The sequence below is a fragment of the Hirundo rustica genome, chromosome 4, assembly GCF_015227805.2.
Source record: "Hirundo rustica isolate bHirRus1 chromosome 4, bHirRus1.pri.v3, whole genome shotgun sequence".
Lineage (NCBI taxonomy): Eukaryota > Metazoa > Chordata > Aves > Passeriformes > Hirundinidae > Hirundo > Hirundo rustica.
The window spans coordinates 56830256-56845316 of record NC_053453.1 but is presented as its reverse complement, the minus strand read 5'-3'; the positions used below and the strand labels follow the sequence as shown (position 1 = coordinate 56845316).

The 15061-nt window shown below is 37.2% G+C and overlaps 1 protein-coding gene across 1 annotated transcript in view; it reads right to left on the bottom strand.

Annotated features, from left to right (window-relative positions):
* SLC41A2 (solute carrier family 41 member 2) overlaps window positions 1-15061 on the bottom strand; it is a 44772-nt gene that overhangs the window by 5822 nt on the left and 23889 nt on the right. The window contains exons 9-10 of the mRNA XM_040061978.2: window positions 7634-7765; window positions 5794-5942 (exon numbers count right to left, since the gene is read on the bottom strand). Of these exons, the coding sequence (XP_039917912.1) occupies window positions 5794-5942; window positions 7634-7765 (281 nt within the window). The remainder of the gene's footprint in view (window positions 1-5793; window positions 5943-7633; window positions 7766-15061) is intronic.

The following is a 15061-nucleotide window of genomic DNA, read 5'->3' as shown; positions in this document are numbered from 1 at the left end:
GAACTCTTACAAATCTATGAAATTCAAAGGGAGGTTTATTTATTTGGTTTTTTTTTTAATTATGACTAAAAAAATCCTATTTAAGAATCTCTAAAGACTATTGTGTTCTGTCATTTTTGTCGGTAGGATCTTCTAGTGGCTCTGACCCCTCATTAAGGTAATTTTCAAATTATAGATTACGTGTCTTCAATTTTTAATGGCTTTTGATGAAGCAGTAACTGTGAAGTGCTTGTAATAGATCTACACTGAACTCGCTGAGTTTCCATTGTCTATAGCCAGAAATCCGTAGTCAGTGAACTCTCAGAGTAGGGACTACACACATTTTTCAAAAGACATTTTTCTGCACCGTTTTCTCTGGCAGTGTATTTGATGTGTATCATGTCCAGAGGGACAAGTATCATTTCCTCCAAGCATACAGAGATTTCCTTCAACGCCTGGCTGCAAGGAAACCCCTGAACAGCAAATTTTTTCTTGCTGCTGTTGTGTGTCTTGTAGCTAAGTGGCATCAGCTCCTCTAAGGCATCCAAGTGCCCAGACAGCACAGCATACACTGATGTCAGTCTAAGACCTCTTTGAAGTAAAAAAGAGAATACTTCTTTAACTGAAGAGGTTTCTGAGTCAATTTCATTATATTGACGTAAGTTAGCTAGAAGCAACATTTTGTTTTTTCTTTCTTTTTTTTTAATTTCAGTTTGAATCAAGTTTTTGAGATTGTCATCTTGATTTCTTTGTAGCTTTGCCAGACACTCTGGTTTGACCAAAACACTCCTAATTTCAGGCTGTTCCTCAGCTAGCTACCGGGATGTGTAACCCAGACCAGTAAGTGCCCTGGTATGCTCAGGCTGAAGGAGCCGTAGCACAACTCAGTGTGTCATGCTACCTACACAAGCACTTTGAGCTCAGCCTTCTGGAGGCAAAAATGGTAAATCCCTGCTGGGACTTGGTAGGAGCAGGGTTTCTACCACAGTCAGCAACAGGGCTGGAAAGGAAGGAGCTGTTGGTGCCCACGGTCAGACCCCAGTGAGTCTGGCAAGGCTGCTTGCCATGCTGCAGTAAGAAAGCACTGAACATACAAAACTGTCCAGATTTGGGCTTGACTTTCCGTATTTCACTGAAATATGGTCTCTTCATCAGTTATATGCTCCATCTTTCAGAAACAACCTTTTCTGTTAGAAAAGCAGTATTTATAATGCATCAATATTTTGTCTATAAACACAACTTTCCTTTTTTCTCTGTTATGTACAGTATGTCCCACGAGTTATGTTTCCACATTAAAGAGGCTCATACCATCATTAGAATCCTCACACTGGTGAGAAATCCAAGATGTTTTTGATGTGAGCAGGAAGTTGTTATGAGCACCTCTGAATCCTTGGGTTACTATTGCCCCACACAGCCCTGAAGCGCTGCAAAAGTGACTCCACAGCTGCGCACATCTGACCTTCACTGGGTAAGAAGCATTTTGGAATTACTTATTTGCTTGGTAGTAGCTCCGGGAATCTCCTATTGTTTGTTTATTCCCCGAGACCTGAACGTAACTGTGTGCTCAGATTTGGTCAGTAGGTGTGAAAATTCCTCGGAGGGCGTTTTGCTGGCTCAGTGGGAACACGCAGAACAGAGGCCGCCTTTGAGCGCCTCGCGCTGTGTGCCAGGACTGACAGCTTGGCAGTTCCAGCGCTGCTCTCCTTCTGCTGCAGGCTGACAAGACAGGGGATGAAACTCTGCTTGGTGCACAGCCTCACACAGGAAAAAAATACTTGTGCCTTTGTGAGGAATAAGAGGAGGACTGTTTCCCAGTTAATATAACCTTCCTCGATCAAATGCCATATTGTAACCCCACGCCGTGTGCTGGTGCATGTTTGTAGCGTGCTTTTGTAAGATTTTCAAGGAAAGAATATTCCTCTTTAACACAGTCCACTCACCAAATCCAAAACACACTTAAAAACATTATACTGGGTTTGACTGGCTTGCCCTGATACTGTACAGTGCGCTGTGTGAAGCACCCTACATACTTACAGGGTATACAATCCCCCATAGCATTTTTGTTGTCTTTTCTTCTGGTGCTGCCATTCATAAACACAGAACAATCTCTTCAATACAGAGGTAATTCAGTTCTTTTAAACTTTAGCCTCAAAGTTTTAACTGAATGCAGATTAATATAAATAATGGCACCGTTTCCCCCCCTTTATGGAAAAATAATCTCAGCCCCTCTAAAGATAAAGTGAGTACAGCCTTGGATGTCACTACAATCAATTTCTAAATTTAATTGAAGAACATTTCAAGAATATGTATTTATTTAAAAAATAAAAACAGCTGTACTATTAAGGCTAGGAAAATTAAAAAGAAATAAAATGTTTTCTGTTTTTTCTTAGGAACCCAGAACTGTTTTGTTCACAGAGAATCAAAAGGAATGCAAATCATAGCTCTGGCTACTCATATTACTTAAAATATCTTAATGTAACAACTTTTTAGAAAAAAACCTACATGAATATGTAGAATATGTGAAATTGTACTTTATTATTCTGCATATTTTCAGGCAATAAAAACTGAATTATACTATTGGTAATACATCATGGCATATTAATTATATCGTTCCCACAAATAGCTTATTTAAGCGACACGATGTGGAGAAAATATCTAAGAATATCTCAGAGCAGGTAGGGAGAAGAGATGAAAGAAGCTGGTAGGCCTGCATGGTGAAAAAACAACAATCAAATAATGAAAGTATCAGATTTGGATGAAAAATGAAACTACCTCTCTGACTGGAAATTTAGTAATATTGCGTAGAGCTTTCAATGCAAATAAATTCCATTTTTATCACTTTGGGTTGGATAGTGAAGTTTACAGGCAATTTGAAAAAGTCTTGTTAAAATGTAAAATAGAATTCATATATATGTCACAGTATTACTGTAGAGATAATGTGGGATAGCATAAACTGAAAGAGACAGAGGGAAATATAAAAGGAAAAATCAATGCATTAACATTTTCTTGATTTTTTCCCATTTACTCCAACATTCCGTTTGGCGTTTTACATTTGCCATTTCTCTAACCCTTTCCTCTCCATTTTAAATAAACAGAGCTGGACAGCCAGAAATAATAAACAGAATCAAAGTCAATTAACAATCTATTGCAGTTCACTGTAAAATACGTCATTAAATAATTTAACACCTTACAATAGTCACTTGAATTTTAAAGACAGAAAATTCATTGAATTGCTGCTGGTATTTTTTTAATTTAGCATTTTTTTTTAACATACTGAGGAAAAACCTACATAGGTGGTATATTGCCATAAGCATTTTTAGCAACCCTTTCTGCCCCTCAGCTCAACACAAGTAAGGAATGGCAAAAGGTAAAGCAGTGATATTAAACCTCCTCACTGGACTGACTAAAATTAACTCCTACCTTTGGGAATCACTGTATTCTGCTAAATTATAATCTATCACCTCAAACATAAAATATCCAGCTCACAAGCAGGATTTTTGACATCCATTTTCATATACCTTTCATGCAAAGTGAAAATAAATAAAACGTCCAATATATTATAAAAAAGGCCTAGAATGCAGATCTGTCACTGCTCAAAAGACTGTAAACTATTTGGTTTGTTGTTAATTGAAATAATAATACTTAACTGTGAGGTTTTTCAGTTTTACAGCACAAGTGGAAAAGCTCTCACTGAGAGGACAAAATTATAAAAGAGTTCAGTAAAAATAACATCAGGAACTGTTAGGCTACGCCAAAAGAAATGGCAGCTTGAAAACTGGTTTTTGCTGTTTCCAGGGGCATAGATGATGTCACTGAAAAAGGGAAGAGGAATGAATACAAATATTTAAGTGCTTTCCTTGAGAAAGGAGAAACTTAAAAGCATGAAACTGCAGTATGGAAGTACTTCAGACAGACAGGTAAATAAAATGTGTTGAAGATTTAAGGATTAAAGCAAGCATCACCTCTCTGAAAACGGAATCTGCTCTAATTAGAGGTATGCAAACTACAAAAATCACAACTAGAAAAACGCCAGAATAATTCAGATGGGGAAAGGAATCTGTTAAATATTTTCAGGTCTTAAAAGCCAAGGTGTTTCAAATTGTAAATACATCAAGACCCATGAGAAGTTATAGTTTGCAATACTGGTACTCAGTTTCCAAGTAAATACATCTCAAAATGCCTTTATGACTGAAGGCAGAAGATAAAGAGGATAAAATAATCCATAAAAGGGAGCAGTGAAAAAAAGAATAAAGCTCTATGTCTGCTTTATTGGTGAAAAATAAAGAAAATTAGGTGTGGCCTGATGTACTGCAATAGAGATACATGACAAAAACTTGAATATTCCAATCAGATCTTGAATTAATGAAAATGCAACTGTATACCTGTATACATGCTGCAGCTGGGACTGAATTACTATGTCATTTGAAAGTCCTGCCATAATGCCTTAACTTGGTTTTCAGGTGAAAACCTGAAATTTCTGCATTTCTCAAGTCTTGCTGCTGAAGAAAAAAAGTGTTCCTAAACATGCTGTGGTTGCAGTTCTGTGAGCAGGAGGACTGGATTTATGAAGTCAGGTTGATTCCCACAGGAAATCTTGGAAGTTTAATACTGACTGAAATCACACTGCAGTCTTAGATTAGCAGGGACTCTTGCCCCAACCCAGACAGAACAGATAGAGTGAAGGAATAGCATCATTTCCTCAGGAAAACACATTATGAAGGAAGTGATAAGGCTGGAATCTAGGCATATTATCTAAGAGGGAAACAAAAAGTAATTTATGTCCTTTAGTATGACACTCTCACTTGCAAAGGCTGAAACATTACCAGTCAGGTTCTACCCGAAAGGTGTAAAATTCTCATATAAAATAGTAACAGTTTTTGAAACCTGTCCTTATTGAGATAGCAGTGAGAAAAAAAGGGGACAATTCAGAACGTTAAAAATTTTATTAAGTATTGGCCTGTTGATAATTTTGTTTGCATTCTAAAATGAAATTGGTCACATTTTTCGAAGCAGTACGTATATTTAAATTTCAGATATTTCAACTACACCTCAACTGTGTAACAGAAACAGTCACTTTTTGGTTTTAAGGTGTAATGAAACATTATAGTTAATTCAGGCAGGTTATACCTAAAACTTTGGTGTGACTTTAATAAAATATTTAATTTTGTATTAGTGATTACTCAAAATGAAATCATTTCACCTTGAGACATTGCTATTTCAAAAGGCACCTTTCAAGAACTGCCCTTGCCAGGTATGAACAGACCATTAGTTAAAAACAGCCAAATAAAGTAACAAAGTTTGACAATTAATACGATTACAATTTCTTATACATTGTTTTCTGTCATATTATATTAAACTAATTTATATTAAGAACACACGGAGGAAACTGTAATATTTTCATCTACTGGACTATGTTAACTAAAACAGTAACGCAAACTAATTTAGGAGATTTCTTTAAGAGCTTTCCTTGATTTTCCTTTCCCATAAATGCTACCTTTCCTTCTTCCCACTTCTCTTCTAGCTGATTACAATGATGGGGGTTTAGGTGCAATGGTTGCAAAAGCATGGGAAAGATGAATGACAAGGAGACGATGCAGTCAAGCGTGTTCTGAAAAGCATTCACAGCAGGTACACCTGTGTGAGGCATTTATTTGTGGAGATAGTCAGCTACTTCAGAGCTGTGCTGAAAGCTTCTATCAAACCACACCTACACCTTCTTCTACCATTCATGAGATTTTCGATACCAGGAAAAAAAAAAAAAAGCTTCAAGGACTTGATTTTTTACAAGCATTTGCCAATTGTATTTATTCTTACCTGTAGCAGAGCTGCAAACAAATATACTGCTATAAAGATGGGAGTTAAGGAAGTATGTCCGCTTTTCATTAAGTGGATAGTGTACAGGAAAATCAGGTGCCCAGGAATCACCAAGAGAAGCAGAACTTGGGCTGATTTGTTATTTACTCCTACAATTAAAAAAAAAAAAAAAAAAAAAAAAAAAATCCAAAATTTGGTTAAGCTCTTTAATTATTATATTAGATTTTTATTCATTTCAATATAAAAACACTCCAATTATTGAAATTCCACAACATTGGCGACTGTGGAACAGCAGGCATTTTTTTTCCACTAGAAGACTGTCATGGGTAAGTACAGTTTAGTTTTTTAGTTATAGAAGAATGTAGAATAATTCTCCAGGTCACGACCTGGGAATTTCTTTGGAAGAGACAGCAACCTATCAGAGAGTAGTTGGAATATTGGCGTCTATTCTAACCACTGAAATTGTTAGCTGCGACTTTGGGAAGTACCATATAAAACCCTGTGAATTTCCTGTAGGTGGGTCCTTTTTTCTTCTTTCCTTTGGCCAGAGAGAGACAGGTAACATCGAGCTGGGCCTGCTGCTCCCCCCTTTTGGGGGAGCAAAAGTGTAAGACCCATGACCCATAAGCAGCTTGGGAACCTGCTAATGGGAGGGGTCACAAAGGCAGGTTTCCCTGGGCGGTTGTTTTTGTGACAGTTAAAAAACCCACAAGAGAACTGTTCTAAGTTGTCATGGGATCCATGACTCTAAGAGAGACTCTTCCCCTAATGAATTGATGAAAGACTATTGTCAAATAGTGGAACTGACTGAAAATTACAAGTTTTGTCTCTTTATGTTGTTTTGTAAGAAAGTGAACAGTTTGTAAGGGGAGGGAAGAGTGTTTTTGAAGTTTCATTCCATTTTAGGTTTTTTTCCAACTTTCTTTTTTTTCCTATTCTTTTAGTGTACGTTAATAAAACTATTTGTTAATTTTAAGGTTGAGCCTGCTTTGTTTTTCTCCTAGTCTCTCTCCCACAGAAAGAGTAAGTACGAAGACCAAAATTTAGTGAACGTGAAACCACTACAAAGACTCCTTGAGGAATTTCACTGTCTTCCAGAAAAGGTAAGCAGAGCCCTTCTGGAAGAGGGTGCAAACTGCCTTCATTCTGTGCTCATGTAATATCATCTAAATTTTTGGACTGCCTGAAGTCTTACTAGAAAAGAATATCTTTTGGACTCCAAGCTCATGACATCCTCAAAAATGCCTTATATTTCTAAAAAGTAATTCCACATTTACCACCTTCACATCTGTTTCAATTCATTATATAATAAATATGGAAGTGTAATACATGGTGGTGACACATCACATTTCACCAGTTACTACATCATTAGGAAAGTGGGAAATCCAGGGGAGGAATAAGCTGTGAAGAAACAATCTAGAGAGACAATGGCAACTGCAAATGGAAAGCAGGGATTTGGCTCAGCAATAATGTCCGATACAATGTTTGGTCCTAGCAGGAAGTTGGTTTGAAGTTCTGAAGGCAGACAAAAGTCAGGAGCAGGTAGAGAAGCTAGGGAAAGTTGAAGGCTGAAAGCCTTCTGAGTGGGTATCGCAGTGTCCTGCCTCACCAGCCCTTGCCAGGGCTTCACCCTTCTCTGTGCTCCTCTCTACTCATCCACCCCTCAGGGAGTTTCTTGTGGTTCCCACAGGCAAACAGCTGCAGGCAAAGGAAACTGCCAAGCCTCACCAGCCTCAGAACTGCACGCAGCAAGCTCAGTCTGTTGCCATTTCTCACTGCTGGTACAGTGGGGCACACAGGGGTAAAGAGATGTGAGACAGGAATTTTAGCTAAGACATACCTGTACCATAGTATGTTCTGCACGGGTAATAGCAGCCCTTGGCCTCCTCTGGCAGCTCTCCAGGAATGCTGTGTAAATGGAGGTAGGTAGAAATTCTGCTAGCTTGAATAGCTACTAGGTTGCCACCAATACCTGAAATGCAAAAGGGAACCAATGAAAAATGTTCAAAAATTTTTTTTTCCATCTAGTAGGCAATATTTTTGTACATTTACTAAGTTCCTCTATGTTTATCACAGTACCTTACATACAAAAGTCAAAATGAGAAAACTCTTTGGAAGGTATATTAGTTGTAGATAGGCTGCAAATCATTTAAATAAGTCCAAAAAATATGGACTACAGTTTAATATATCACTGGGTATTTGATGATCAGTTTTGAATCACGGTGTGCAAAAAATTCCAAACCTTCCAAAAGGTTCGATCTTATGCTTTCTCATAGGTGAAGCTCCCTTTTATCACTGCCAAGAGGGATTTGGAAATCCCTCTTGGATCACCAGAAGTAGTATGACATAGTGGTGCCACTGCTGGATTACCTCCCTAGGACAGTATTCCTGGGTAAGTAAATATTGAAAGCAGATACGCCCACAAACATAAGTGCAGATTTCACACACAGAACCACAGGGCCAGAAAAGGTTTCAAGAGTTAATATATTCATTCCCCTCACACACAAAGCATGAGCAACCATAGTCTTCTGCCACTCATAACTCAGGCTGAAAGAACAAGATGAGTGTCTAAATGGGTGATTGCTAAAAGAATAGTAGTGATGGAGATTCTAATTTCTTTCTGAAAAGAGGCAATGTGTACAAGATGTACTGGCAGAGCATTCATGTCAATATAAGAAAGATATTTCTTATAGTGAGAATGATCATTCGCTGGAACACCCACCCCAGGGATGTGGTGGAGCCCACTTCACTGGAGGTTTTTGGAGATGTGACTGCACAAAGTGCTGGTCACACAAGGTTGGGCCAGATGACATTTTAAGGTTCCTTCCGCCCTGGGCTGTTTCACATTCTGTGAATTTTTACTTCAATGAACAAAAAACTGAAACAACTTGTTAATATCCACACTGCAGAATGCAGTAACATGGAGCCCTCCTATTATTGTACTCGAGCTGTCTACTTGCATATCAAGCACATGCTTTTTCTTCCCCTGCTTCAGATGCTTTACGTAGCAAAGGGTTGGTCTGAGAAGAAGCAGAAGTAATGCAGATCTTGTCCCCACTTCAGAAGGAGAAAGGCCTTGTTTATTGTAGTTGAATTCATTTGTTTATCTGATGCTTAGGGCTTTGGTTGAAGAACAAGGGTTTGTGGTGACCAGAAGACACTGTTTGCCAGATTCTTGTGCTGACTATGGAGTGGTTGGCACAGAGGTCTAATACTGAGATCTGAAAGGTGTCCTGCCTCACTGCTGCTTAAAGACAGTAAATGGCTGAAGCTAACAAGGAAGTAGGTCTTTTAAGCAAAAACTTCAGATACAAATCAGGAAATGCAAGTTCCCAGTCAGGAGAAACAGATAAAAGATGAACCACCAAAAGGCTGAGTCAGAGTTTGCAAAGAAAACTAAAATAGCAGTAGCTCTTTCTTCAGATGAACTAGAGAAAAAGTAGCAAAGTAAGGGATTTATCTAAGCTACAAAAGGTTTTAAAAGATTAAAACCAATCTAAATAGGACTCAAAGTCTGTCCCTCGGTTGAGAACAATACATTACAGATTTCCGATTAAGAAGAATAAGGTATAGAAAGAGAGGTAGAAGTAAAATCAAGGATCAATGCACTACACTTGGGTGGGGATTCTGTGACTGAATTTTGAAAAAGCTGTCATGTAAAACCACTTCTAAATAGAGCTACAAAGCTGGGGATAGGGCCTTATGACTGGAATATATGAAACTGTTTCTGCTAAAAAAGAGGACATAAAGGCAATCTGGGTAATTATAGTCAGGCTAACAACCGCAATAACTGAATTATTCACAACAATATTAAGAGAAAAAATTAGTAAAATATTCTGCCACTAGTTGTTTCTCTTATAGTAATAGAAAAAGAAATAATGGACAGAAATACATAGGGCTGGTTTGAGTTTTGTAGCAATGCAACTACAAACCACTTTGGCACAACTCTCTGGATTTTAAGTATTTCCTAGGATGTATGCAATTTCCTTTTGTGACTGGTAATTATTTGCTTCAACAAATTAAGACACTCAGAAATATGAAAGGTGATCTGGATTTCTTTCCCCAGTTAATAATAAGAGAAACTAAATTCACTTGAAATGGTGATTAAAAAATCTGTCTGGACAACAGACATTGACAAGTCTATGAAAGAAGGTGTAAAATTGATTGTCAATCCTTTGATAGATAGCTATTAATGACAAGTCTTTTTACTTTTATAACCATCATTTAGAGAAACTATTCCCCAAACCCTGCTGCACATATAGATAACAAGAAATTACTGACAAGTATCAAAAGAGATTCTAAAACCAGCTGGCCAGCCATGGCAAAGGTGACAGCTGCTCTGCAAAGGAAGCTGACAAGCTAACCAAAATAGCCAGTGTGGAGTGTGATTTCAAGAGGTGTAACTAATTACAGCTGAGTTGAACAGTCTGTTTTAGCTAAATTGAAATTAAATATTTTTATATTCAGCAAAATTATTTTACATTTTATTTGTCTGAGCCTCAATACCCTAATATTAGTGGTATAATTTTAACTCACAGAAGATGGCCAGGTATAGCAAAGTGTAAATGCTTCTAGAATCCTTACATCCTGCTCAGTCTCAGCCAGCCAATAATGTATGGTGGTGACAGCAACAGTGACACTGAATTTTTATTCCATTCACCTATCAATTCCTCTAATTATTTTTGAACTTTCGGGCCAGTTTCAATCGTGTCAGAAACAAGGATAGACATGCTAACTACTTCCAGGCATGGTTAAGCAATCTACCAAAACCAAAACCGTGACTAGATAAATAAAGGAAAAATCCAAACCCATGTCCTCAGTGAGACAAAGACAGTAATATGAGTTACTCAGTTCATGGCATAAGCATAAGCAGGCAGCTGGCCAGTCAGCTCTCAGCTTGGAGCGAGGCATGATGCCTCTTGCTCAGCCAAGAGCTCAGTGAGACAAGAGGAATGGCTATGTTGTGGAAAGCAGAGGGAGAATGGAGAGGATGTTGAGGGCCCTGGGTACAGCAGGAACATGAGGCAACAGGGAACAGTGCAGGTTGAAAAGACTGCCTAAAAACTTCAGGATACAAATGAGAACAGAATCAGGTTTCACTGTTCTGCTGGTCACGGAATGACTCATGTAAGGCTGAATGAATCACTTCAGTATGTACAGAGACACTCAATTTGTTTGGTAACAGCAGCTACTGTGCATGTGCAATTACCATCTCAGCTATACCAGATAAATCAGACCCCTGCAAGAAACAGAAAACAGATAAAACTGCGTAGGTTGGCAAGATGTCGATACGCAAAACTGATAACTTCTCAGCATCTTCTAAATGTATAAAATGGTCACATGCTCAGTAGCTGCTCATATCATTAAAAGCTCTGTAGATGTTTATGAGGACTGTTTACATGAACATTTGATTAATCCAGAATTTTTTCTCCTATTGCACCACTGCAGCCATTGTAGCAAATACTTAATTCTTTCGTTTCATTTTTGCAAGAACTACAACATAGGAGAAAACAATTTATTTCAAAAGTAAAATACAGGAATTATTATTTCATTCATTTCAGAACAGCAAATGTGTTCAACACAAGAGTGCTGCTTTGTCGATAAGCAGCAGAGATGTTGCGTGCTGAAGTGCGAAGGATGTCGCACTGACTTACAACTTTAAAAGAAAATTTAAAACCTCATCATTTTATAAAGGCAGTTAAGGGCTAAGCAAAAACATTTCTTGTAAAAATTGTTATCACAGGTCTTTTGTCTAACAAGCACAGGAAACCATATTGAAAGTAGAGCCAAAACCATGCCATGGTTTTGCGAACAAGCACAATCCTATTAATCATCATCTAGTAAAAGGGAATTTTTCTAATAATAGAACTAACCATGCTATTCAGAAAACCACATTAAAGCATTTCACATCAACAAGCCTTAATACTTCAAAGCAAATCTATGTCTCATAACTCAGCGCAGGTAAGGAAAAAGAGAAGTTAAGGAAAGCTGGATCTTGCTGACGCAGATCTGTCTGAGCTCATCCCCTGCTCTGGGTAATGCACACGGCTGGTTTTTTCCTCCAATCTTTTACACTGCACTTTTTGATAAATAGAGTAACGTTTTTCAGGGAATACTGGGAGGAGTAGGTGATAAACCAGAGGGCTGTGCTGCCATTCAGAGGAAACTGGATAGGCTGGAGAGCTGGGTCAAGAGAAATCTCCTAAAATTCAACAAAATTTATTTTGTTGCAAAGTCCTCCGTCTGAGTAGGACTAACCATGTTATTACTAACCAGTACATAAATCGTGGTTTAAGTACTTGTTTAGTGCAAGGGGAGAACTGTACAATAGTTGACAAAATTTTCAGAGCAGTATTTAACTACCTTATGTATTAAGTCCCTTCCTTTCCTATAGGTCCCCATCTCGTTCTTCTGTTATTTTTTGTTAATTTCCTTAAATACATATAATTGAAGAATTGTTCCTGTAGAAAACTGCCTCCAATGAAAGTACTGAGAGGACCAGATAAAGTAAATATACTCAGCTTTAATGGCCACTGCTATGACTGTTCATGAAAATGTAGATAGTTGCATGATGAGGCACACAGAAAATTGGGTAAGAACAGGCAAAGCAAAGCTGAGATTAAGGATTTTTAGAAATCCAGTTCTGTGGGGAGGGATTAATCAGTCACAGAATACCGTGTTGTTCCCAAGCACCGATAATGGTGCAATGGGCCTAAAATCAATTAATATCTACTTAAAGAGAGTATTAGGCCAACATAATTGCCAAATTGATCTTTCTTATAAATCTGTCAAGAGAGGGAAGGCTGGAAGATTCTCACTTTTGCACACTCCTGAGCATAATCCATAGTTCAAAACAGTAAATTTTGCCAGACAGGTTTTTTTGAAGTTCAACACCTGCATCATAAAAAAGAAATTAAAAGGAAGAAAAAGAATCTCAGTTACAATTGTGACCGAGAACTCTAAATTTTGGAATAATCATCTTACCTTTCAGAAAATGCAAGATGAATTTTTGCCCTGACCTCTCTACCATTAACTTTAAAAAATCCTGTTTCATGCATGTGAAATACTTAGATTAGAAACCTAACTACCTATTTATATAGGGGTTTTTTTCATTCATCTTCCGTTTTATTTTGTAGCATTTCTTTTAACATGTTTGGGATAAAACAGATGGAAAATATTAGCTTTCTCTAGATGGATTTTTTTTTAAGAGAAACTTTTATTATATGTGCAACTATTACATTCCATGTTTGATTTGACTCATAAATAATTTCTTTCCCATGACTAATAAAAAATTGTTCCTTGACTGTCAAAAACCAAAAATGCCCTGGATATAATTGTGTTGTGAAAATGACACAATGATTACAGAAATCTTCTAAAGAATTTACAAGTAAGACTTAAAAGAAAGATCACACTCTATAAAAGTATATATGTAGATTTACATGTACAAGTTAGCAACTAAAAGGCAGTAAATCTATCACCCAATAATGCATCAGAAGTAAATAACAAAAATCAAAACTCTCCTCCTTATTCATACCAAAATAAAGACTGAACTATAAAGTTCTCATACAGTAGATGTGCCTTCTGAGACTAACACAATCTTTCCAATTCAGGATGCAGAAAAATTAATTTGCTACCCAGCCAAATTGCTCTACTACCATCCAGGTACACTAATGTTTTCCCTTGTGACTTCCAGTGCCAAATTTCAGGTGCTTAACTCTCTGAGACAATGGTTATATTTTAATCAAAGCACCACTCAGTTGTGAGAAAAATCAAAGTACAATTGTGCTAAAATAAAATATATAGCTATTGAAAGATGTAATTTATTTTAGGAGGAATGGTTTCTTGATTTTTTTCCATATTCTCCAAAACAATTTACAGTAAAAACTCCCTGAAAAACCTGAAAGTCTGTCATTCAATTTACCCTACTAACAGATTTAAAAAGGGATGGTTTGGGGAATATATTGCATAAGCTTAATTTTCATCACCCAGACAACTGGCATTCATTAAGTTTTGTATTAAATTTTCTCATACGTGTTTCTCATATTCCTTGATACTTTTGTATTTCCTCTGGACAGCAAATACTTTTAAAGTACAGACAGCCAAAGAGTAAGAAATATTAGAACAGGTTTGTGTTACCTTTAAAGAGTACTGCTTCAAACCACCTGCAAAGGAAAGTTTTTTGATATGAAGTATTTCCAAAATTCAGGTGTTTTCAGATTTAATTTGCAGAACTTTCATTCTTCAAGGTGCATAAATGGGGTAAAGTCTACTGACATGTTGGGTTTTAACCAGAAACTTCTGAAATGCAAATACCTCGAAGATATCTCACAGTGTTTTGTAGAAGCACACAACAAAAATGGAGAGGAAAGTGGCTCTATCTGGTAACTGCACCTTAGCTCATTTCTGTTGCATATTCAGAAGCATATAATTGTTTAAGATATTATCTTTTTTCTGCACAAAAGGAAATTGGTCACTTGTAAATTGCAAATCCTGAGCCAAATTCAACAAGCTGTGATGCTGTAAGAGGATTTGCAAATTTTAACCATCTCATTCATGAGAAAACACAACTCAAAATCAGCTTGAGTATCTAGACTGAAGCACGGCCACACTTGGGCTTAGTTATGTTATTCAGGACTTCAGTACGTCAAAGAGACATCTAAATCTCAAGTAGTCTGCAAGTTGCCTGAAACAACAAAATAACTTATTTATTTTCAAAAAGCAAATATGCAATTAAACCCAGCCAACCATAGAATTAAAAATAATTATTCATCTCAAGAAATGTGTTTAACAGTAGGAAAATGGAAGAAACAGTTGTGAAATATGTCTGGCCGCCAGCTGTAAAGCTGACTATAAATGTCTTTTTGCTTAAAAACTGTTTTAATATTTTGGGCAAATATTTGTAGTTAATAGGGGTGTGAACCTTTGAGGTTGCTCAAATTCCAGACCAGTATTTTTTCAATATTCTAAAATATTTATGGCTCCACAGAGTAAGACATGATTGAAGTCACTTGTCTCACAACTAAGAATAGGCAAACTATCTAGGCAGGACTTGGATGAAACCCACTTAATGATGCACAGGAAGCCTAACACCTGACATTTTGCAGTAAATACTGTTTGGGTGTCCAAGATACAGCAAATGGCCCTGAGAAAACAGTGACAGCTTGAAATTCTGGACAGATTTACACTGTCCTTAAATCCTGGCTGGACACATTCCCAGTGGAAAAGAAAATCTCTTTCAGGTTTCCCCATTGTTGTTTTCTTCCAGGTT